General features: G+C 54.0%; 2 protein-coding genes and 1 long non-coding RNA gene across 11 annotated transcripts; 1 reads left to right on the forward strand and 2 right to left on the reverse strand.

The window, feature by feature from the left end:
• LOC110387708 lies at nt 1,479-7,592 on the reverse strand. Its single transcript, XR_002432661.1, has 2 exons — nt 7,323-7,592; nt 1,479-6,318 (listed from the first exon to the last, which is right to left on the reverse strand). It is a non-coding gene; the product is annotated as an uncharacterized LOC110387708 (long non-coding RNA).
• On the forward strand, nt 6,280-9,384 carry TMEM218 (transmembrane protein 218). The gene is made up of 3 exons (XM_021376181.1): nt 6,280-7,820; nt 7,900-8,002; nt 8,790-9,384. Exons 1-3 carry the CDS (start codon nt 7,432-7,434, stop codon nt 8,922-8,924), a joined length of 627 nt encoding a protein of 208 aa, XP_021231856.1. The 5' UTR covers nt 6,280-7,431; the 3' UTR covers nt 8,925-9,384.
• On the reverse strand, nt 9,300-21,296 carry SLC37A2 (solute carrier family 37 member 2). Of its 9 annotated transcripts, XM_021376115.1 has the most exons (20): nt 19,458-19,590; nt 17,762-17,843; nt 17,580-17,667; nt 17,196-17,274; nt 16,975-17,110; nt 16,728-16,804; nt 16,490-16,656; nt 16,140-16,177; nt 15,751-15,870; nt 15,579-15,669; nt 15,431-15,493; nt 14,992-15,077; nt 14,369-14,417; nt 13,963-14,036; nt 13,588-13,666; nt 13,376-13,473; nt 13,200-13,264; nt 13,065-13,113; nt 12,549-12,575; nt 12,029-12,275 (listed from the first exon to the last, which is right to left on the reverse strand). In XM_021376115.1, exons 1-18 carry the CDS (start codon nt 19,514-19,516, stop codon nt 13,071-13,073), a joined length of 1,494 nt encoding a protein of 497 aa, XP_021231790.1. In that variant the 5' UTR covers nt 19,517-19,590; the 3' UTR covers nt 12,029-12,275; nt 12,549-12,575; nt 13,065-13,070. The 9 variants fall into 9 exon arrangements, 6 of the variants coding, with proteins under 6 accessions (XP_021231788.1, XP_021231789.1, XP_021231790.1 ...); XR_002432652.1 differs by lacking the exons at nt 12,029-12,275; nt 12,549-12,575; nt 13,065-13,113 and adding exons at nt 9,300-10,593; nt 10,676-11,073; XR_002432651.1 differs by lacking the exons at nt 12,029-12,275; nt 12,549-12,575; nt 13,065-13,113 and adding exons at nt 9,300-10,596; nt 10,676-11,073.

Raw genomic sequence — 21,375 nt, forward strand, 5'->3', positions numbered from 1 at the left:
CGCCCACGGGCCCGGAGCGGCGCGCGCTGCGCCACGCGCCCGCCGTGGTGCACCGCCAGCGGGGATCGGCGTCGGGCCGGTGGCGTTGGGCGGTGCTAAGCGTAGATCGCGGTCGGGGCCGTGCTGGGAGCACCGGGAGTCACTGGAAGCGATGGGGAAACCCGGAACAATGGGCGCTGGGGGCGCTGGGAGGGACTGGAGGCGCTGCGGGGCGCTGGAGGCACTGGGAGCGCTGGGGGCAGTAGGCGGGCCGCCTTCCACCCGCTCCTTTTTTATTTCCGTCCCCCTGGAAATAAACTCCTGAAATTTGGCTTTTTGCAAAAAAAAATGTAGCCAGCGTCCCCCCAGCACCTCTTGGCTGAGGAATGTGGGTGAAGCGTTGCCTGTTCCCCTTGCTAAATAGCACAAAAAGATGGAAAGTCGTGCAGGCTATCCACCCGTCTTTCCTTCCTGAAAAAAAAAAAAAAAAAAAAAAGTGGGGAGAAATGCACTGAAAATTCTGTTTTTCCATATATTTCCATGTATTTTGACTGCACCCCACAGAGCCCATAAGTCTTGGGGCAGTGATTTATGGGGATTTCATGTTGGTTTGGGTTTGGAGCACAGCGGAGTAAATCAGGGCTGGGATGCTCGTCCTGCCCTCATTGCTATTCCTAGCAGAGCGGCCATAAAGCTGCCTCAGCCCCACGCAGGGCCAGGAGAGAAATGCTCAGGGCTTTGGGGGCTGCATAGGATGGGATGGATGCGCTGAGGTGCACATAAAGCACTCCTCCCACACCCGGGGGCAGCAGGATGGCCGTGCTCATTATTTGTGAAAGCGGTGGAAAGCAATGGGTTTTCAGCTTCACCCCCTTCCTCCCCTCCCCAGCAGCCCCCTTTGTATTTTGATCCCCACTGTCAGTTCCCAATATTTCAGGGTCATTCCCAATCCCAATGCTGTCCGCAGCATCCCATGACCTACAGTAGCATCTCTGCTGTACTAAGTCACCCTGGCGTTCCTGGGATTGGGACCATGGGTTTGCACAGTGGGATGCAGCATCCCTACCGGGACACGGCGCTGGGTACCACTTTGCACTACCCCGGCGTCTCAGTGGTTCTCACTTCACTCTTTTCTTCTCCTCCCAAATTTCCAGCAGCTTTGTATGAAATACACCCAGATTTGATATCAACTGCATCCAATTTGATATAAAATACACCCAAATTGGTATCAAGTACTACTACTATCAAAGTAGGTGTATCAAACACACCTCCTCCCCCATAGGGCGATGCTGCAAAGGAAATCCAAGCCCCCAACCCTTGCTGAAAACCCCCCATCCCCATCCCACATCAGGAAATGGAAACCTCCCTAAATCCTTTTGGCAAAAATAGGGGACTTTGCACCACGCACCCGCACCAAGGCTGTGTTTTGTGCACTTGAAGTTGTAAATATGCAATTAGAACAAACTAATTAGCACTTATTCAAGAGCACACCGAGTTCCTTCTGTGAAGTGGCAAGAGTACTCAGAGCAACTTTACTAAAATATTAAACATTTGGCAAGAGCAGTGACATAGATAACTTGTAATATTTACATTTTTACATAACTGGCTTCAGGAGACAAGAAATTACACCAGGCCTGGTGTTTTACTCTCTGTCGTTTGACCAGTCCGCCATAAATAATTCAGTTCTCCTTCCAAGATTGCATTAGGGCTGGTGTTGGGTTTCTTGACGCACACCGTGACGGGGTGTGATGGGAGATGAGTGCATGGCTCGCTGCTGAAATCCTCTGAAATATGTATAAGAGAGGAGCGGGGTAAATTATTAAACAATAGATGTTACAACAGTGTGAAGGTGCATGATGAGCCCGGGCGAGGTGTGGTGTTGGGCAGAGGGACACGGTTCATCCCCAAATGGCCAACCTGCGCTGGGGCACGCCGAGCTGCCAGCAAAACCCAAAACCCATCCAGGATGGCTCCATGGAGCCTGGTGGACCACAGTGGCTGCCCCCTGTATGTCCTGCAGCTCTGAGCATTGAGTCGCTGCTGGATATTTAGGATGCAGGCATTTAGGGCGCACGTGCTTTCCCATGCCTTGCCCAATTCCCATTGAGTTTCGAGAGTAATCCATCATTGTCATCCAGTGCAACCCCAGCATCACAGGAACACGGGCAGAACTGATTATGGCATGAAGCTGGAACGAAGGGATCCTCCGGCTTTTATCCTTTTTTCAACTTTGCTTCTTTCTGTTCTAATTTCGCTCCATTTCCAGTGCACCACCAGATAACCACTGCTCAGATAACCACTCCCTGTAACGATGTTATCTTTATCCCAGTGCACAGCTTTCCTGGGAACGAGAGCAAACCCAGAAGATTCATGGCAGCAACGCAGCAGCACTGTTTGCTGCAGGAAAACAAACAGCGAGAAGGTGCGATGCATTCTGTGCATCCTCGTAACAGCCCATAGACCCAACAGCCCTGAACAGATAAGTGCACGGGGGATGTAACGAAGGCTTTATCAATAATCCATAGGCACCAGGAGGAGGGATAGCATCCATCAGCCGGCCAGGGGTTAATGACACCTTGCCGAGTTGGGAAAGCACACTGGAGTCCTTCCGGATGGAAGTGCTGGGTAAATGGCAGGCGAGATGGTTTTTATTAGAAAATCCCCACTGCCAACTTGCTGCTTTTAAATGTTTAATTTCCAGCCGTAATAAAGTCTTGCTGCTCCTCCGGGGTCTCCCAGCCGCCGTTCCCATCCACGCTCCATGTTGCTGCGGCCCGGTGGATTTGGGCTCAAACCGCAGTGTTTTGGGTTCGGTCCATGCTGGGGGCTCACCCAACCCACAGGGACACAGGAGTTGCAGCTCTGGTCACAACTCCTTAAAGATGCAAATTGAGAATCAGCCATCATAGCAGGAGACGTGTGCTAATTCTCATCTGGGTATGCAGATTTCGGTGCCGATTTTTGCTAGGCTTATTTGTTTTATTTAGCAATAAATTTAATACAGGCTCCCTGAAGCAAAGAGACAGATGGACTATAAACTTTGAATTTTGAGTAGCTTTACATCCCGAGGTTAGTGTCATTTTTTTTTGATCTCTCCTGAAATTATACCCATGAAAGTTTGCAAAGATTCAGTTCTGCTTTTTAACAGCCCCCTCTGTGACCGGGCGCCTTTGCACTGCAATTACAAGAGGCCATTTGATGAGCCAGCTTCTCATTTTCCGCCCAGGTTCCCCAAAAGCATCCCAGCTACCACCCAAACACTTCATAATGCACCTGCTGGAGCCAGCCCAGAGACTCACAGATGGACCTGAGAAAACTGAAGTGTTTCCTCCAGATCCCAGCGGATCTGGAGGTTGACATAAAAGGATGTGCTTGGAGAACACGGGGATACCAACATGGGGTTTTGGAAGGGTCATGGAGTCCCAGTATGGCAGAAAGGACTTGCTTCCCTTCTCTTTTTCTCTTTTTCATTATTTTTCTTTTCCTTGTTTTTTTCCCCATCCATCAGCAATAAAAATCAGATTGGAGAGGAGCAGAAATGCCCTGGGATGTCCCCAAGAGGTGTGACCCCATCCCTGAGTTGCCCATGCAGGATAGGACAAAGCTGTGAGCTGTCAGCTCGGACATCCCAGTGTGCTCTGATACAAACCCAAAGGCACCGAAAACCCAAAAATTTAATTTCTGAAGACTAAAAAGTGCCTAGTTGTTGGCTGACAAAACAGGTGAATGCAAGGTGTTGCCATCGAACCCCAGTGACACCGCTCAGCCCTTCCAGTGAGCAGACGTCACCCCATGCCAAATTGCACTTGAATGACAATGGATGAACATATTACAGCCACATTAAAATCTAATGAGTGGCCCGTGATTAACGCCATTATGAGGAATACCAAAAGAAGTAATGATGATGAGCCACTTAAAGTTAAGTGTTGGGAGTTCCATTGGCAATGGCTCTGCATATCGCACTCATTGCTGGATAAGGTCCTGGAGCAATGATGGAAGGAGTGACCAGGTTCCTATTCTTTGTTCAATGGGAAAAGGCAACACGACCATCTCGCGATATGCTTTAGGGCTGTCGGGAAGGTCGTGTCTGCAGAAGCTCATCCTGGTTTGGGAGGCTCCCCAGACCCTTTTCCTCATAGAGGAAACCCTCAAGATATCCCTGGGTTAAAAAATGTCAGCAGGCTACTACAGAAACAGAATAACAGGGATTGATAATCAAATCAATGATAATTGATAAAAGAACAGTGACAATGAATAAACAAAACAACAACAGTTAATAAGCAGTTCAATTGCAACCATATGGTGTCTTCCAGATGCACGGAGACTGGGGTTTGCACAGGCACTGCCCGATATTGGCACTGAAACGCCGCCCGACTCCAGGATTTCTTTTCTCCCCCCTTACCTTCGGATGACGTCTAACTGCAAAAAAGAGATCTCAGAAAGCAGTATGAGTCCAAGTTCAGATTGTGTGCAGTTGCCCAGGGGTTTTGATCATGGGGGAAATTTCACCCAATGGTGAGAACCACTTTCTGTCCCCCAAACCCAGCATGTTCGGGTGCTTTCAGGTGCATTTTCTCCTGACAAGATCAAGTTTTTTATTTAAAACGTGACTTCATATCCCATTTTATTATTTCTGAGCGTTGCAGGATTTGTTCTATTTGAAGTCTTACATCCTCATTTCCTGTCACCGCTATTAAAATTGATTTCCGCCATGAGCAGGAGAAAGATAATACGAAATGGGTTCCTGCGAGAGAGAGCTGTATCCCCACCGGAGCCATTATGAACTCTCCTATATTATTTTAACTTTCTTTCATTAGTGATTCTCTTTGGAAAAGGGCAACTCATCCCCTGGCCGATCTGTGCGTGACGTTGGGGAAATGCCGGGGCAGGGATTGAACAGCTCTCGCTCACGGCCATGGGTATTTATAGCTGTAACCAGACCCCACAGCGCCGTGTGCCCCGTCACCCTGCACCTGTCCCAGCTGCACCCAGCCCAATGCCGGCAGCACACCCAGAGCCCACCTTCCCCACCTGTGCAACAAGCAGAGCATCTCCACATCAATCCCACATCAACCCTTCCAGCAGCAACACAATGGAAAAGCCTTTTCCAGATGTGGCGAAGAACCACAGGATGCTGTCGCTTGGAATGCCCCAAATATCACAAATATGCCAAATACATCCCTAAAACACGCAGAGCATCTTCCCAGCCTTGCTCCCTGCTCCCTCGGTGGTGCACCCCAGCTTGCAGCAAGCTTAGCCCCTCCAAAAGCACAGCCACGCCTCTGAGATTTTTGCGTATTACAGACACATTTCCCACCGTGTGGGTGAGCCCCAGAGATGCCATCCCAAAACAATGCCCCCAAAGGGACCCTGGCACCTGCTCCCATCCAGCAGCATCCCCCAAAGGGCTTACACACCCGTACCAGAGAGCAATTTAACGCCATCCCCAGCTTAAGCTCCATATCTACTGGGCGTGAAATTAGTTCCAGCAAGCCGCAAATTTGCTGCTAATAAAAATATTTAGCAATTCAGCCGTCTTTAAATCAGGAGTAGGATAGACCTGCATCAGCGCCTGCTCCTAATATTTGATAACCCAGCCCAAACTCGGCTGTAACACAGAAAGCTTTACAATGGTGCAAGGAGTTCTGAATCAGTTCCTCCACTCTGCCCGCTGTGCAGTGCTGAGGAAGCCACTCGATTTCCTTGTCCCACCTCCTGCAGCTCGCTGCTGCTGGACCTCACCCAGGTGCTGCCGACTGGGGTTGGATGGTGGCATTTTCATCTTCGGAGACGGAGACCCCACTACACTGGGGATGGGCTGGGATGGGGCATTTCCAGCAGACACCACCATGAAATCCATGTGCTGGGGGCAGAAAGCAGCACCAAACCATGCTGGTCCAGCTGGGGGGAGGCTTTCTTATTTTCCTTGTTTCATACCTACTCCATGGAAATTTTGGGGTGAAATGCCCTGGGTTGGCATCTCTGAGTGCTATGCAGGACACAGAATGGTGCTGCCCATCAGCATCACAGATGTGCAGTTATCACCACAAAAGAGACCCCCTCAACCCAAACCTGCCCTGTACTTCAGCCAGTTAATTTCCCGGTGTTTTCCAAATGAGCTTTGATCCAGCCCATCCTGCCTTGCAGCCTCTGAAGAAAGGTGACCTCTGCGTCCTCCTGGGCCAGCATTTAATTAGCCTCGGCGCTGGGAAACTGCATCTCCGCAAAGCTCCATTTGTCCAAGCCCAGCATCTGCTCTGTGGGATCCCCTCACACCAGAACATCACGATCTTTCACTCCTGAAAATCCGCCCGTGGTGATGAAACCACCTTCCCCAATCTGCAAATGAACGACTATTTGATTACAAATTAATAATAATAAAAGCATTCATATAGCAATCCAACAATTATTATTTATAACTCATTAATGATAAGATTAATAATGGTGAAGATTTATTTGTTGCCTTTGTCTCCAGGCTTTGTTGGACCACGAGTGTCCACCTGCCCCCAGCTGACCCTTACTTAAAGCACCAAGTGCTGCACTGCTGGACAGCTTTGCCCATAAATGCTTTACGTTATCCAGATTCTTGCTCTTTTTTGGGACCAATCATTCCTGTGTCATCAGCAGCACCCAGCGTGCCAGCCTCTCTGCTGATGTGTCCTGCCCAGTGCAAGGGTTTGGACTTCACATCCAAACCCGTCCCTATGCAAAAACAACCATAAACATGAAGATTCACCCAGGGAAATCCTTCATTTTTGCTGCTTCCCCATATTTTGGAATCCACAATTTGCTTTTTCTCCTCTTCTATGATTCTCCTTCTGTTTTGTCTTTTATTTTATTTGGCTGTAGGGGTTCAAAGAATGCAAAGAAATGGGGTAATGAAAAAACAACAAAGGGAGAGCCTCAACTGAGAGGAGATTTATCACCTGGGTGCCACAGTAGGAAGCTTGGGGAATAACAGAAGAGGACTGGGAAAATGGTGCTGGAGACATTTGCAGGGCAAAGAGGAGCTCAGCAGAGGAAATTTGATTGGTATAAACCATCTGATCCCAAATCCCCCTCAAAAAACCTGCGGTGCAGATGGAGGTCATGGGGGTGGAAGAGGTGAGGTGGGGCATGCCCTGCCCGTGCTGGGAAACCGATCGCAGCGTCCGATGGGGCTGGAGGGGCGGGCAGGGGCTGCTACCCAGCGCCAGCCCCAGCCTCGTGCACCAACTGCTGCACCGCTCCACTGAGGGGCACGCTCCCATCTCCACCCCAGCGCAGGGACAGCAGCTGGACGCTGCGCTGTGACAACCTGTAGTTTTATCCTCCCACTGGAAGGAGCGGCAGAAATAAAATACCGATCAAACAGCATTTTGTGATGCATCGCGCCATCCGAGCGTAAGCTTCCACTCCGCTGACCACGAGACTTCCCCCGATCAACTCTCGGGCGCTGGCACGAAGCCACCCATGGGTGCACGCACTGGGGGCTGGAGGCGATGCGAGCGCTGCAGTGACCGCCGACCACGGCTGGGTCCCAGGGCCGGGGCTCTCCCGGCGCCCAGGCCGAACTCCCAGAGCAACAACCGCGCCTCCGCGTCGGGAGCCACGCCGCGCGGGCGCCCTTACGGCGCAGGGAAGGCCTCGAGCCGCGCCCCCTTCCTTCAGCCAATGGGAAGCGCGGAGCGCGCGGCGGGCGGTGCTGATTGGGCGGAAGCGGCGCGGTTGCCAGGCAGAAGACGCGGCAGCATGGCGGGCGCGGTGCTGGGCGTGGGGCCGGGCGCGCTGCTGCTGGCGGGGCTGTGGCTGCTGGCGCTGCTGCTCTGCGTGCTGCTCGCTCGCGCCCCCGGGGCCGCGCGGTAAGGGGGTCCGGGGGCTCGCGGGGCGGCCGCGCGCTGCTGCGGGCCCCGCTGAGGCCTCGTCCCGCTCTCCCCGCAGGCTGGCCGCGCTGCTCGTGCCGCTGGGCGCCGCGCTGCTCACCGCCGCGCTGCTGCTGTACCCGCGGGAGGACGGCAGCCCGGGGCCGCCCGCGGGCCCCCAGGTGAGCAGCGGGCACGCGGCCGTGTCCCACCGCGCCTCGCGCGGCGCTGGGGCCGCCCCCGTTCCCTGCCCTCTCTCTCCGCCCTTCCGAGCGGTTTTTTCCGATGTTTCCCTCTCGTTCCACGTCCCTTTGCTCTCTCCAGGCTCCCCCTGCGCTCTGCTTAAAGGTGCATTTTCTTCCACGTTAATGTAAATCAGTTGTTGCTCCAGATACTGATCCATACCACAAATCCTTATGCTTTTTTCTTCTTTCTGTCACACATGAAACCCCCTCATGTAAAGGGAGGGACAGAAGCGAGGGGCAGCGGTGTTAGTGCTGGCCAGCCCCGATGGCTGGCTTATATTCTTGGTCCCCAAGTCGGGCAGGACCTCCTCTGTCTATACATAATTCATGATCTGGGTTCTTTGCAATGAAACCCTGCTAATTGGCTAATTAAAAAGTGAAACGTGCTGAAGGAGCCGCCGTGGCATCCGCAGGAGACCCTCACTGCAGCATCTCGGGGCTGAGCGCGTGCCAGTGCCTTCTGCACAACAGAGCTGGGGCACGCACAGCCCTGGGGCAGCCCCAGGGACGGGGCGGGTGACGCTGGAAGCAGCCCTCTTGCAGCTGCCTTGCTTTGTATTTTTTTTTTTTTTATAATATTTTTTCACACCTGAAGAAGATTTTGCAACCCAGGAAGACGTAGTGGAACCCCAAAAGTTTCCTCCTGGCATAACATTCTCCCACAGCCCCTTTTCTCCCCCAGCCGCAAAGGGACAGAGGCTGTAACTGTGCGTTCCGCCCTCAGATTGTGGACTCCTTCCTGGTGGGCCGCCTGGTGCTGCTGGTCGCCATGGCCCTGCTGTTCCTGGGCTGCCTGCTGCTGCTGGGGACGCACCTCCTGGAGCCGGTGCACGCCAAGGCGCTGCGCAGCTGGAGGTGACACCGCGCCAGGGTGCTGGGCAGCTGTGGGACCGAGCGGCCTGCTGGATTGCCCTCTGCCTTCTACTGGAAACGGGAAACACGGAAGACAGAGAGGACTGGCTGCTTGGTTGGCTCGATGATCCTAGTGGCCTCTTCCTTCTTCTTTCTATGAAGTCGGGCTGTTATCCCTCTGAGCCCACCTATCTCAGGCTCAGCCTGAGGCCTTGGTTGGTTGGAGTTAAGACTTTATCTCCATTTTTTTTGTCCTTTTTTTAATTTTTCAAGGGAACTGAGGGAGGGTGGTTTCTTCACTTTGTTTTATTTCAGTAGCATGGAGGGAAAGTCCTTGAGAAGAGGAGATCCCATTTTCATAGCAGTAAACTGGGAGACCAAGTTGGGGCACTGATTTTTACTGAATCAATATTCACAAGTTGCCTTTTTAAAATTATTTTTTAACATTAATAAAACTTTTGGAGGAACCCCTGGCCTAGTCTTTATCTGTTTTCCAGGAATGGCAGTTTTGCAGCATTTTGGTGTTACTGAAAGCTGCCCTTTCCGTGCTCTTTGGGAGGTTCCCCTTTTCCAGGTGGGGTGGTTTGGGATGGTCCCTGTGCTCTGCTCCCAGTTATGCAACATGAGTGTTGGCTTTCTGGGAGATTCTGAAGTTAAGCCTGAAACAAAATTTGTATTTGATTCTTCATCTTAATAACGGTGACCGCAGTAAGCAGTTCCCAAAGGCTCGCTGCTGGCGTCATGTCCCACGAATAGGGAAGCTGTAGCAAAGCAGCTGGAGCACTAAAAAAAAACCTAAAAGCAGAAGTGTGAGGCTTCTCCATGGAAATAAACCCAGAGTGTTTGCTTTCCGCTCCCCTTAGTCACCTGTTTGTAACTAAAATTGGTCATTAGGCTCCTCCTGGGGGGTGCTCGGGGGGACCAGAAAGATGGACCCCATCCTTGTCCTGTGCCGCCTGTGGGGGGCTCAGATGGCCATGGGCACTCCGCAGCGTTATTCATTCTGAGTGCAGTACAGCAGCTCTGCTCCCCCCACACAGGGGCTTTCCAGACAGTTCCTGTTTAGTTTTGGGGAAGGAAGGAGCGTGTCAAGGAATCACTATGAGCCGGAGCTGCTTTCCAAGCTTGTCTGCTGACCCGCACCCAAACAAAAACGGTGATCTTAGTGGTCTTTTCCATCACTTACAATTCTGTGACTCTACGATCCTCCATTGCTGGCCAGATGCTGGGAGTCAGGGAGACGTCATCACCAAGGAACCTGACATTTTCGTGCTGCCAGCTCTCCTCCTGCAGATGATCCGCGTCCCAGTGACCCAGCCTCATCCAGGAGGATGATGCTAAACCCCAGCAAGAGAACGCCCATGCCAGGACTGCTCGCACCGGCAGCAGCAGGCTGAAAGCTGCTCACAGGCTGCTGGGACGCCTCCCTCCCTGCACTAATCTCTGCCTGGCTCATTAGGAAGGAGTGGAGCTGCTCCACCGCTGGGATACTGATGCCCAGCGCAGGAGAATCTCCTGGTCCTGATTTAAGGTCCGTGAGTGACGGCAATTCCTCACGCCTCGCGCCGCGCTCTGCTGGCGTTTAATTACTCTCGCTGGCACAGAACTGGCCTCTGATTTCCACCTTGACTTTGCTGACTTCAGCTTCCCGCTGTTGAGTCCCGCTTTGCCTTTGGCTGCTAATTAAAAAGCCCTTCAGCGCCCGCTGGCTGCTCCTTGCGCGGGCAATTATGGCCCATGCCTGAACCACCTCCTCACCTCTGCAGAGCCGGCATTGCTCCAAAGCCAGCGTGGCCCTTCCTGGCACGGCTCAGCAGAACAGCACTGCAGGGTCACAGATGGAAAAACACCCAGGGACGGCTGCTAGAGAGGAGTTCGGTGCCGCCCCTCATGCGTGCCCGAAGCACAGCCGTGTGTGCCCTAAAATCCTGATTTTCCCAAGCAGGTGCACAAGCTTGTTTCATGCACGGGTGCTGTGATGGACCCAGGGATGCCACCGGCTCCTTGCCCACCCCTTGGTCTGTGAAATCCCAGCGAGATGTGCGATTCCCGGCGTTTGGCTCCTGTGCTCCCAGCGCCGCAGCCAGGGCTGCTCACATTTTCCAAGCCCAGCTGCAGCAGGACGCGACTTCAGTTCATCCTGGAAAAACTGTGAGCTGTGGCAAGAAAGGTCAGAAGGTGGAAAAAGAAAAAAAAGAAAGGAAAAAAAGCCTTGGTTTTGCAATAAGCCCGGGTGTGTGTCACATTTGTGGGATTTTTGCTTTGAGTGTGTATTTCAGCCCTCCCCATGCTCCTATTGCAATTAAGGCAAAGCTCAGTCTCACATGTACTGAGACAACTCAGAGTTGGACTCAGTGATCCTTGTGGGTCCTTTCCAACTCAGAATATTCTGTGATTCAAACTGTTCTCAGCCCAGCTTGGTTATATTTTGCTGGCAAACTGGGAATTTGCTTCTCTCTGCATGCCCTATCACTTTTTCTCTCTTTCCTCCCCAATTTGCTGGGTGCACAGCAATGGCCATCACTTCCCAAATCCATCCATCACTGTGCAGGGACTCACTGCATGCCGCTCCACTGGCCCACAGGGCCTTTTTTCTTCTTTTCTCCCCTCTTTTCCTCTCCAGTGATGAAATCAGCACATAATAAAACATCGGTCCCAGATGTGTTCTCTTTGGGCCAGGATCCACGTGTCAGCCCCAGATCAGCGCTGCCCCTCACACACTGAGCCCCCCTGAGCGCACATCTGGCTGCACAGCTGGCCCTGCGCTAATTAGGTGGCCCTCCTGCTCCGTTCCTCTAATTAGGAGATGTCTAACGAAGACCATCAGCCTCCTGCGCTGAAGCGAGGAGAGCACACATGCCGATCTGCCCATCAGGACCTGTCTCCTGTTTTTGATGCTGAGTGGTACAATGGGGGAAAATGGGGTGAAGGGAGCGATGAGGAGCAGCACCAGCTCCATCGTGGCTCAGGGAGCGGCCCTCACATCGAAGGGATGGCACTGCTGCTGCAGTACGTTGGGTGATGGTGGTCTGACGTCCCAAAGCACCGTGTGCAGGACAGGGTGAGCCTGCAACTGGGGGGCCCGCAGCACCCAGGCAGATGTGGGCAGCACAGGCTTTGCACCTTTTTATTAATAAAACAGCCAATGGCACAGAACTGGCCCCAAAACTGTCCGCTGGCTCCTGGCCACCTCCTCCTCCCACCAAGACAAAATGGCGGTGGGACATGCCTGGGCCGGCGTGGTGGCACGGTGACACGGTGACGTGGCGACACAGCGGCATGGTAACACGGAGGCCGTGTCCCTTCACCCTTCGGCAGCACAGGGCAGCTGGCGAGGGCACGTCAGAACTGCTTGAACCTGCAGGGACAGAGCGAGGGCTGAGCTGCGGGAACAGAGGGATGGAAAAGCAGCTCCCGGGCTCCGGCCACAGGGAGAGGAAGGCGTGAGGGGAGGATCCACCACCGCTGCGCCTCCAGCCAAAGTGGGAGCAGCCCCAAGCCCCACAGTGTTCCCAAAAGGCGCCGCAAGCAGAGTTTGGTGCAGACAGGACAGAAGCGGCGGTGGGGCCGAGCGAGCGGCCTACCCCACACCACCTCCACCGCAGCACGGAGCAGGCCGGGCCGCACTTACCGCCCACAGGCCAATGCTGCTCCTCACCTGCGGGCACAAGATGGAGGAGCACGTGTTGGGCCGTGCACCACTGCCCACTGTGGGGTTTGGTGGCTGCCAGGCCAGTGCTGATTTGGAGATGATTTAGGTGCACCCTCCCCACAGCGATCTAGCCATGGGTTGATTAGCAGCTGATGACGCGCGAGATCTGCTCATTAGCATGGGTGGGCAGCCTCTAAATTTGGCTGTTTTGAGTTAATCAATGTTTTGTGTCCCAAGGCATTGGATATGGGGATGTGCTGTGTGCCTGCCTGCAGCGTGCCCTGTTCGTTGGGAGTGGATCCTTTGGCTTGGCCATTGAATTATTTGCAATCACAGAATCACAGAATCATCTGAGTTGGAAAGGACCCTTAAAGGCCAACTGGTCCAACTCCCTGCAGTGAACTGGGACACCTCCAGCTGGAGTGTGGCTGCTGGTGACAATCAGTGTTTGCATTCAGTGCTGGTGCTGAAGCGGGTGCAGCCTGAGGTACTCACACCAAGCTACTTCCCATCCAGCACTGACTCTGTGAGCTGCACACTAGAGCTACAAGACACAAGGATGGTGCTCAGCACCCCGATCCCTCAGCCATGCCCCACAAACATCCCCACCCCATGCCACGCTGTACATACCCTCTCTTCCTCGCCATGCAGCCATACCATGCGCGCACCTCTTTGACCACCACGCGAGCAAGGAGCTGCAAGAGGAAAGGAGGGAGCTTTGTCACAGCTGGGAGATGCATTTTGCGGTTTTTCCTGGGGAAAACCCTGTTTGTGGGGCTGAACCTTCAGGCTATGGAGGGACCTACCAGGCAAGCCAAGACGTCGGCTGCTATCAGCATGTAGAATACGTTATTCCAGCCTGTGGGGGAGATAAGCCCTGCCAGCAGAGGCCCCAGAGCAGCACCTGTAAGGGAACATGTGGGGTGTTAGGACATAGGAAAAGGGGAGCGAGGCCCCCCTCCGGGGGGGGGGATATCCCCCACCAGGATAACACCCAGCATCCCCCAGTCACACAGACCCACAGATCCCGTGCCGTCGATGATGGCTGTGACAGTGGAGAGGGCTCTTGCGTTTCCTTTGAGGGACTCATGGGTTCCCTGCGGGGAGAGAGGGGTGAGGAGGAAGAACAGCCTCAGCACCACACACGCTGGCAATTTCCACGTGTCGAATGGGAAGACTGAGCATATGCAGGGATGTGGCATTCTTGTGTGATTCATGAGCAAATTTTTCCGCTAGGTATACACTTAGGGGAGATGCATGGGGACAGCAAGAGGAGTCACACAGCTGAGGAACTGAGGAAGCAGCGGGAAGAAAGCACGCAGTGTTACCATCCTGCCTTTCTGGACAGGAGTTGGAGCACAGCTAAAAATGTGCACAGCCCCATGACTCTCACCAAATCCGCTGACACTGCCGTGGTGATGAGTGCGTAGGGGCCATTCACCAGCGCACCACAGACGATCAGCATTGCTGTGAGGAAAAAGATGGCCCAGGGTCAGCCCAGAGCCGGGATGTGGTGGAGAGGCTGAACCTGAGTGCTCCCGGGAGCAGCGGGATGTGGGAACATCATCCCAGCGAGTCCCGCTCTGTGTGCATGGCACCCAGCAACTCATGTTTTCCCCAGCCAAGCCCACTGGTTTGGTAATGAACAACCATCCAGGGTCTCCCGCCCCAAATCCCAAAATAAAGCCAGGAGGGTGCCCTAAGCCACAGCTTGAGGGTAGAAATGAAGCCAGGACAGCGAGTGGCACTTCTCCCACTGCCCGTCAGTGATGGAATCACTGCACCCAGTTGCTCCCTACCTATGGAGGTGCCAATGCCATTCTGCCCAATGTGGTTGTACAGGAACAGCTGGAAGAGAGACACAGCACAAACCCATCCTCAGCATCCCACTTTTCTGAGCATTTTCACAGCATCAGTGCCCAGGTTGTGGGACGGGAGCCCCTTGGGGACCCAAATCATCACTGCATTGAGCTTGAAGCTCCTTCCAAGCGGGCTGGGAAGTGGTGAGCATCAGCTGGATGCAGGTGGAGGGACTGTCCCAATAGACAGAATGCCAGACAGACATTCTGTAGCAATTTATGGCCCAGCATTGCTCGCCAGGCACGGATTTGCCCCAGCAGCGCTATTGTGGCTGTTGGATGTGGCCATGCTGCACGCCAGCTCCAGAAGGGCTGTGGGAAGGAGGAGGCTCACAGCTTCAAGTCAGCATGGATGGGGTTACAGCTAATGAGCTGTGTTTTATGGTGGCAAAGCCAAGTGAGCTGCATGCAGGTGCTTGGGCTCTCAGCTTTCAGGGTGCAAAGCAAAGGGATGAAAGCTGGACTGGCTCAGTGAGACCTCAAGGCTTTGCCGCAGCATTGCTCAGGCTTTAAGACAGAGACGGATGGAGGACAAAGATCCCTTAGGGGTCTTTTTTTTTTACCATGGGAGCGGCCACCACCAGCATCACGCAGCACGTGGTGGCCCGGCCACCAGTGTAGTCAGAGATCAGACCGGCAAAGATCCCCCCTGTGATAAAGGAATCACATCAGTCTCAAGGGCAAAGCAGTTTCACGCTGGGTTAGCCCAAAATCAAATGGTCCCCTGCACTGGGATGCTCTTTTGTCTCATCTTCTGCACAAGATGGCCCCAAAGTTAAATATCTTAAGGGCTGAACATCCAAGTTCAATATCTTTGCATCAGAGAAGGGATGTCATTTATCCATGAGCTGCCTACCTCCCTGTGCATGGTTTCCCTTCACCCACACACACCTGCACTCCAAAATATGTTTTCTCTAAGGGAAAGGCGAGCCTGAGCGAGAGAGACCCAGGACTGTCGCCAGCCCACCACCATCCAACCCTGCACCTGGGCACACCACAAACCTAAAATACCGCCAACGTCAAAGAGGGTGGACAGGTCTCCAGCTTCCTTGGCACCAAAATGAGCTGCAGGAAGAGAAGCAGGGTGAGGACCCAGGTGAGGAGGGGGCTGACTCTACCCTGCTCTGCTCTGCCATCTCCAGAACCTCACCAACATTCACGATGTAGAGGGGCAGCCAGTAGAGGAAGGTGTAGCTCACCAGCTTGGCAAAGAGTAGGCAAAGGGAGAACTCCACCACACCCTGTGAGGAGAGAAGACGGCATCAGGAGTGCATTTTCCCCACTAATTTTATTGCCAGGGGAACATGGAGGATGAGACTCACGGGGATCCGGAGTGCCCCAAGGAAGCTGATGGCTTCGAGCTCCTCACCCAGCTCTTTGGGGTTGGTGCTGCTGCGGTCCTCGGAGGTCATCCCTTCAGGGTCCTTCTCATCTGATGCATCCTAAAAGCAAGTAGATGTGGGGCTGAACCCTAAGGTTTGCTGAAACCATAAAGTTTGCTGCTGGGATGTGAGAGCTTGGGTTGAGAACTGGCCTATAGGATGCCTGCACCAATGCAGTGAGCATCCCAACAGACAGGCATCACTCAGATTTCTGACAGCACTAAGGCATTTGCAAAGTGGTTGATACAGTTGGATTGTGCTTCCCTGGCAGTGTGTAGCTGCAGACTCCCCACCCACCCACCCACCCAAGGCACAGCGAAGGAACTCACATGTTGCAGGGGTGGGCTGCAGCCGACGTCTTCGGGATCTGTGGGAGGAAAGGACACCCCTGGGAGCACTGCCTTCCAGGTGCCATGTCCCTGGCAGTGAAACAGCCCCACAAAAGCCCACAAGACCTTCCAAAATGTTTCTGAGCAAAGTTACAAGGAGCCAATGGCATCAAGGAAACCAGGGTGCAATCCCAAAGGATGCTGAGCATCCTCATGTTGCTTGGTCCACTCCCAGCACTGAGCACACATCCCTGCTTGCCTCCAATGGGAAACTGCTTTCTGGGGTCACCAAAACCACTTGGAGATGAGCAAAGAGGAAATCTATGCTGGGTGTTTGCATCACCACTCACGCTCCACGAGGAAGAAGAAGCAGACGATGCCCACGGCGGCGATGATTATGCCAGGCACGAGGAAGGACAAGCCCCACTCAGAGGACACCCAGGCGCCTGCGATGAGCGAGCCCAGGATATTGCCCACAGAGGTGTGCGAGTTCCAGATGCCCATGATCAGACCCCTCCTGTGGGGACAGGATGGTGGGGTGAGCATTGGCTGTGAGCAGGAGACAAGGGGATGGGGACACACACTCACTTTCCCTTCCCAAACCAGTTCCCGACGCATGCCACGACTGAGGGCCAGCCGGTCGTCTGTGCCAGCCCATTGCACACCTGGCAGGGAGACAGCAAACACCCAAATGTGGGTATTCTTCCCAGTGGAAGGAAGCAGCGCGACAATCCCAGAGGGTGATTTGGGAGTGCCTGCCAAACTGGGCGGGCGGTATCGGCGCCCACGCTGAGCAGGGAGGAAATGCCAAAACTGGGACGAGGTTGGGCCGCACCTGCACAATGATGTAGTACCATAGGACGTGGATATTCCAGAAGTAGCCAAAGCCAAAGAGCGCTGTGAAGATCCCGCTCAGCAACATGCCCCCTGACAGGTAGTACCGCAGCGGCAGCCGCTCCCCGAAAATGCCACTGTGGAGAGAGCACGGGAAACAGTGGAGCGGTGCCAGCTGGGGGGCATGGGGCTGCGTTGGGGAACCTGAGCTCAGCCCTCTACCTGATGAACATCCCAATGGCGTATGCCACAAGGAAGGCATTGTCCAGAGCGCCAAAAAGCTCCTTGTAGTTGTCCTGATCTAGAGAAGAGAGAGTGTTAGGGCTGTGGCTGCATCCCCATCCCCACCCCCACCCCCACGCCACAGATCCTCCCAGGGTCGGGCTGTAGGACTGGGAGCTGGGAACAATCTCACCCTGTCTTGATTTCAACATCCGCTGTCCTTTGGTCCAGGGCACAGGGCACAATCCTGTGCCACTTAATCACCTCCAGCCTAATGAGTGCTGGTCCCCTGCCTGCCCAGCTTAACCCATTAATGACTGAAACCACCTTCAGGGACAGAGATGAGATGTGGGTGCTTGCGGAGTTCTGGGATACCAGCCTTACCGAAGGGTGCCCAGCTGCACCACGTGGTGCTGTTGGAGCCGTTGTGTGGGTTGGTGCCCAGCGCTGAGCAGTTGAGGTGCAGCTGGCTCTGTAGGGGAGCACAGAGTAAATGGGGTGAGATCAGCCTAGGGAGGTCCTCAAGGGATCTTCCCAGGCTAAGTATGGGGTGCTGAGTTGCTCACCTTGACGATGCTGATGGGTTTTCGGGAGAGGTGGTAGCTGGTGTAGCAGAGGAAGGTCAGCACCAGCGTCAGACCGCGGTAGCTGCGGGAGAGGGGAGTCAGGGGATTGACCAAAACCCAGTTTCCACCCCCAAAAATTCCATTCTTCAATATGAGATGAGGAGGATGAGAGTCACCAGGATATACAATGAATCCTTGCAGGAAGTGGTTGCAATATTTAGATATCCGCATGCTACTCTTACCCTGTGATGGAGAACTGGGCATCTTCCTTTGAGAAGCATGGAAAAGGGGAAAGGTGGAGCCATTTTCTCTCAGTTCTCCCCCAGAATACTCCTAGTTCCCATGAGGATGGTAGGGGACTTCCTACTAGATGGGTCAGCCCAACCAGCTCAGCTCCAAATGGGCATTTCCCTGAGTAGTGCAGTGCCCTGAGGTTGGGATTGTAATTGGGATTAAAGATAAGAGCAGGATTATTGCTAACGGGGAGTGATTGCCTGGGTCGGGGCTGGTGCTTCTCTGGCCTCGCAGCCCCATGTCACGTGGGGCCACGGGTGGAAGTGCGGCTGAGTCACGGTGCCGCCGGTGCTCAGCAAAACCAAGATGGGAAATGGAAAGGAGGGGGGTCTGTGTACTTTGCTCCCTCCTGTTTGCTCCAATTAAACACAGGAAAATAGGAAAAATGGGGATAGGTGCCTTCAGAGGATGCTGTTCTGAGCAGAGCTGATGGAGAGCGCCTGGAAGATCCTAACCCAAGGAGCATGGCTCTGCATTCAGTTAGAAAAAGAAAAACAAACCCAACAAAAACAATGGAAAGCCATTTTTTAAGAGCTTAAGTCAGCACTGCTCCTCCACAGTTTCACTTCTTCCCACAGTGCCTGCAGGTGTCAGAGCACCCAGTGGCCCCGCAGGGCCAGGGCACAGTTTGGTTTCGGGGCCAGGGATGGCTGGGGTCGTAACATGGTATAGAAATCACTGTTTCCCACTCCAAATAAATAATTCTATAATAAAATCACTGCTGAGCACTGCAGGGCATTGTGAGATAGAAAGGGGAACAGAAACGTCTCGTGCATGTCCTGAGTCCCAGGGCTGAGCTGGGGGGTGGAAAAGATGACAGCAGTGCAGGGCGAGCAGAGGGGAAGCACGGGGCTGCTGGGGTGTTTGGCAATGGCTGCAGTGACCAGTCTCTGCTCAATTAACCCAGGGCAGGCTCGGCACCTCACCCCGCAGGACAGGACAGACAGGATGCCTGGAGGAAAGTCCGACCAGGGACTGCGTGTCCCGAGAGGGAATCCTGCATCCCTGACTGCTCCCAGGGGAACGCTCCGGGTCTCCCCCAGCACTATGCATCCTTTGCCTGGGGTGACCCCGCAAGGCTGAGCCTTGGAGCACTCAGATGCATTTTTCCCAGCACCCAAGAGCCCCACTGGCCCCTCTGCCCACCCACCCCTGGGTATCTTCATTTCCCTGAGGGCTGGAGGGGACACGAAGCCCATGTGGACAACACGGGCAGGAGCGGGGTGTGAAGGTGTCAGCTGCATCCCGCCACGTGCCACGAGCAGCGCGAGGCTCACGGGGCGCCACGGCCGCGTCCCCATCCCAGCGCGTCCCCGTCCCAGCGCATCCCCGTCCCAGCGCAGGGCAGCGCTCCCCGCGTCCCCCGCTGCCCATCCCACATCCCCGCTGGGTCCTCGCTCACCGGCTGTCCCGGGGCACGGCGCGCAGCAGGCGGACGCCGGGGGCGAGCGCTGCCCTCATGGCGAGCGGCGGGGCCGAGCCCCGGTCCCGGTCCTTTACTGCCCCGGGGGCCGCCGCTCCCCGCCCGGGACCGCCCCGGGACCGCCCCCGCGCCCCGCACTGCCCGCCCCCGCAGCGTGCGGGATGGGAGCGGGGAGAAATGGGGAGAAAAAGGGAGAAAAAGGATGAAAAGAAAAACAGGTGGTGAGGGGAATGGGAAATAGAAAAGAAAAAGAAAAAAAAAGAAAATATGGGGAAGAAAGAGAAGGAAGAAAGAAAAGGAAAAAACGGAGAAATAAAAGGGAAAAAAAAAACAAAAAAAAAGGGAAAAAAAGAACGGGAAAGAAAAAAATACACAAAAAAAATGGAAATAAAAACGTGGAAAGAAAGGAAAATAAAGGGAAAGCGACCGAGAAAACGAAAGAAATAGTGAAAAAATAAGAATGAAATAAATGAAAAGAACAAAAGAAAGAATTGTATAAAAAGGAAAAAAGAACAAGAAAAAACAACTGAAAAAAAATGAAAAAAAAACCAAAGAAGAAAAACAGAAGACAAGAACAGAAAAAAAGAAAGAGAAGAATGGAAAAAAAATAAGAAAGTGGAAAAAAGGGAAAAGAAAATGAAAAAAAAAGGCAAAATTTTAAAAATCAGAAAAAAGTGTAAGAGGAAAAAAAGTGGAAAGAAAACAAACAACAAAAGAGGGGTGAAAAATAAGGGATGAAGAGACTATAACAAAGAGCACCGGCAGTGCTGCGCAGCACGCTCCTGCCCAGCAGCTCCTTCTGAAGGAGCCCCCCAGCCCCCGGAGCCGCTGTAGGGCTGCGTCCTCCCCCAGGAAGGCGCCGTTCCTCCGGCTGCAGCTTTCCAGGGAAAACGCTGCTTTCAGGCTCCCCCCTCCCCCCAGCAGCACACGGGGAAGGGCTGCGGGACCGGGGCCGCCCCGGGCTGCTTTGGGCCAACCCCTGCTGCCGAGCCTCGGGTAAACAGAGGTTGGTTCACGGGGATTTTGGCACTGCCACTGTCAGAGTCCCCCTGACAATGACAGGGGCGTGAGCGGGGTTCTCGGCATCAGCCAAGGGACAGATGGTGAGAATGGTTTGGCTATGGCTCTGTTTAACCTCCATCCCTTTAAGCTCAGCCTCGATGTAGCCTACAGGCCATGGGACGGATGGAAATTGGGGTCCCTTTGCCTCCCTCTATCCCCAGGACATGAGCAAGGTGATGGTGACATCCCCAACCCCGATCCTTGTGGGTTGGCTGAGGTAACCGACCCCTGTGGGCTGTCTCCGGTGTCTTCCCCTGACGCAAATCCCAGTTAATGAGTAGTGCTGGCACCACTGCGCTGAGCCACCTCCGGCCGTGGTTCGGGGTCAGCAGCGGCAGCACCAGGGCTGTGCGCTTGGGCGCCTGCCCTTCCTGCTTGGGTTAATGGTGGAGAGGAGGCAGCAGGGGGCCTGGCCATGGCATCCCATCAGGATGCAGGAAGAAAACGAAGCTTTGACAGGGAGCAGGCTGCACATGGTTTCAGCTTTAGGATGCTCAGGGCCCCAGCAAAGCAACAGGAGCAGCCACGTGGGTACCATGCAGAACCCTACACACACTGCCACAGCTCAGAACAGAGAAAGCACTGACTGTGCCAGGAGATGAAACAGACCTTTCCCAGGGCAAAGCCCCTTCCCCGAGGAAACCACTGGCCCTGGGAGCATGGATTCGGTGCTATTAGAGAGGTGCTCATCTGGAAGAAAGCAGCAAGCAGTACATCTTGCTCTGAGAGGCAGGGGCCAGCGTGGACCCTACAGAACTGAACAGAAAAGAGAGGGATGTGGTCTGGGCTCAGGAGGGCTTCTTCATTCAAAGCAGCTGGAGCATGCACCCTGCTC

Source organism: Numida meleagris, chromosome 23 (assembly GCF_002078875.1).
Source record: "Numida meleagris isolate 19003 breed g44 Domestic line chromosome 23, NumMel1.0, whole genome shotgun sequence".
Lineage (NCBI taxonomy): Eukaryota > Metazoa > Chordata > Aves > Galliformes > Numididae > Numida > Numida meleagris.